At 41.2% G+C, this 1,599-nt stretch overlaps 1 protein-coding gene across 1 annotated transcript; it reads left to right on the plus strand.

Moving 5' to 3' along the window:
* The first annotated feature begins 259 nt into the window (after window positions 1–259).
* LOC128132078 (E3 ubiquitin-protein ligase SINA-like 10) lies at window positions 260–1,316 on the plus strand. Its single transcript, XM_052768121.1, has 2 exons — window positions 260–538; window positions 643–1,316. The coding sequence occupies exons 1-2, from the start codon at window positions 332–334 to the stop codon at window positions 1,309–1,311; spliced, it is 876 nt and encodes a 291-aa protein (XP_052624081.1). The 5' UTR covers window positions 260–331; the 3' UTR covers window positions 1,312–1,316.
* The last annotated feature ends 283 nt before the right edge of the window (window positions 1,317–1,599 follow it).

Consider the following 1,599-nt stretch of genomic DNA (forward strand, 5'->3'; position numbering starts at 1 on the left):
GAAATCTGAGTATAAATAATCTTTTATTCTTATTGGTAAAAACAAACACTGCTCTCGACAGCGACTGTACTGTGTTTCTGTGTCTGAATCTTAGTATTTCAAAAAGAAAGAATCCAGATCAATGGCCGACAGAATCCAAAACCTCAACAGTAGCCGCCATGCTTCTTCTTCAACGGTGCGAATCGTTGACAGCCAATGGGAGGCGGAGATAACAAGGGCATATGGGGTCGTTAATAAGCGGCCGCGGTTCATCGAGTCATCGTCGCAGCCGCAGCCTCAAAGGCCGATTCAGCATGCACGAAGGAACCGGCGAACCACTCGATCTACTGCGATGAACCAAGAGGTGGATATGGTTCCCTTGGAAGTGGTGGATTCCGATTCCGATTCAAATTCCGATCCTCAACGACTTGAGGCGGAAGACAAAGGGGCAGATGGTGTACCGGAGGTTGCAGGTGAAGCAATTCCGATTGTGGCCACCGATCCAGACTTGCTAAATTGCAGTATCTGTCATTATCCGTTGTGTACGCCGATCTTCCTGGTAATTCCAACATCTAATCTAGCTAAACCTTGCGCTGCTAATTCAACAAGATCAGAAGAAACATTGTTCATTGCATATATCATTTAATTTGGTTTCTGTTGTAGTGTGATGATGGGCATACATCATGCTATACTTGCCTAATCCGTTCAGAGAACAAGTGTCCTTCATGCAGCGTTCCAAAGGGCTTTAAGCATTGTCGAGGAATGGAAAAGCTGATAGCATCACTGCGAGTAGAGTGCAAGAACAAGAAGTTTGGATGCCAAGAGATATTGATGAACCACAAGAGAGCCAAGCATGAAAACATATGTCCGCATACATTATGTTTCTGTCCTGATTCCTCCTGCGGCTTGGCCGCTTCTTGCAAGCTCCTGTACAACCATTTCAGTCGCCATCACTCTGCTATTCAATTCGTCTACAATGCCGTCTTCAATCTTCGTGTTGAAACAACCCAGAAGCACGTCATTCTTCAGGAACGGAATGAAAAGGTTATCTTCATCGTCAACCATGATGTTGTAGGACATGGAAGAGTCTTCAATGTCGACTGCGTAGGACCAGACACATTTAAGAATGGTTTTGTGTATCGGCTGACTGTGAAATCCATGGACGCATGTTTATCGATGGAGTGTGTACCCGAAGTCTCCACAAAGTGGAAGGAACATACTCCTGATAACAACTATTTAACCATCCCATCTCGTATAACGGGATTCGGCCTGCAAGTGTGCATCAAGAAAGCTCAAAAAGAGTCATGGTCTTTTAAAGGAAACGGATTTTAGTCGAATACAGTATAATAATAGTATATATATACCTTAGTCGTTGTTTTCTAGAATTTATTGGTGTTCATTATACTGTTTTCTTTTTTCATTAAGTTCAATTAATCCATCACTCAAAAGAAATGTAATTAGTTTTGATTTGTCAAAGTTGATGAAAATCTTATATAATATGTAAAGAAGGCTGCAACGAAATATCAATTACTCAAAAGAAAAAAATATCATACTAATCTCACTATAAATATTTAAACATCGATCCTTACCAAAATAGTCTATGTTCAGGCATATGCATTT

This window comes from Lactuca sativa, chromosome 2 (genome assembly GCF_002870075.4).
Source record: "Lactuca sativa cultivar Salinas chromosome 2, Lsat_Salinas_v11, whole genome shotgun sequence".
Lineage (NCBI taxonomy): Eukaryota > Viridiplantae > Streptophyta > Magnoliopsida > Asterales > Asteraceae > Lactuca > Lactuca sativa.

What these genes read in the sequence shown, in the direction of transcription:
- LOC128132078 (XM_052768121.1), top strand. Translation starts at nt 332, where the DNA reads ATGAACCAAGAGGTGGATATGGTTCCCTTGGAAGTGGTGGATTCCGAT. An exon ending in TGTGTACGCCGATCTTCCTG is followed by an intron (nt 539 to 642) that starts GTAATTCCAACA and finishes TTTCTGTTGTAG; the next exon opens with TGTGATGATGGGCATACATC.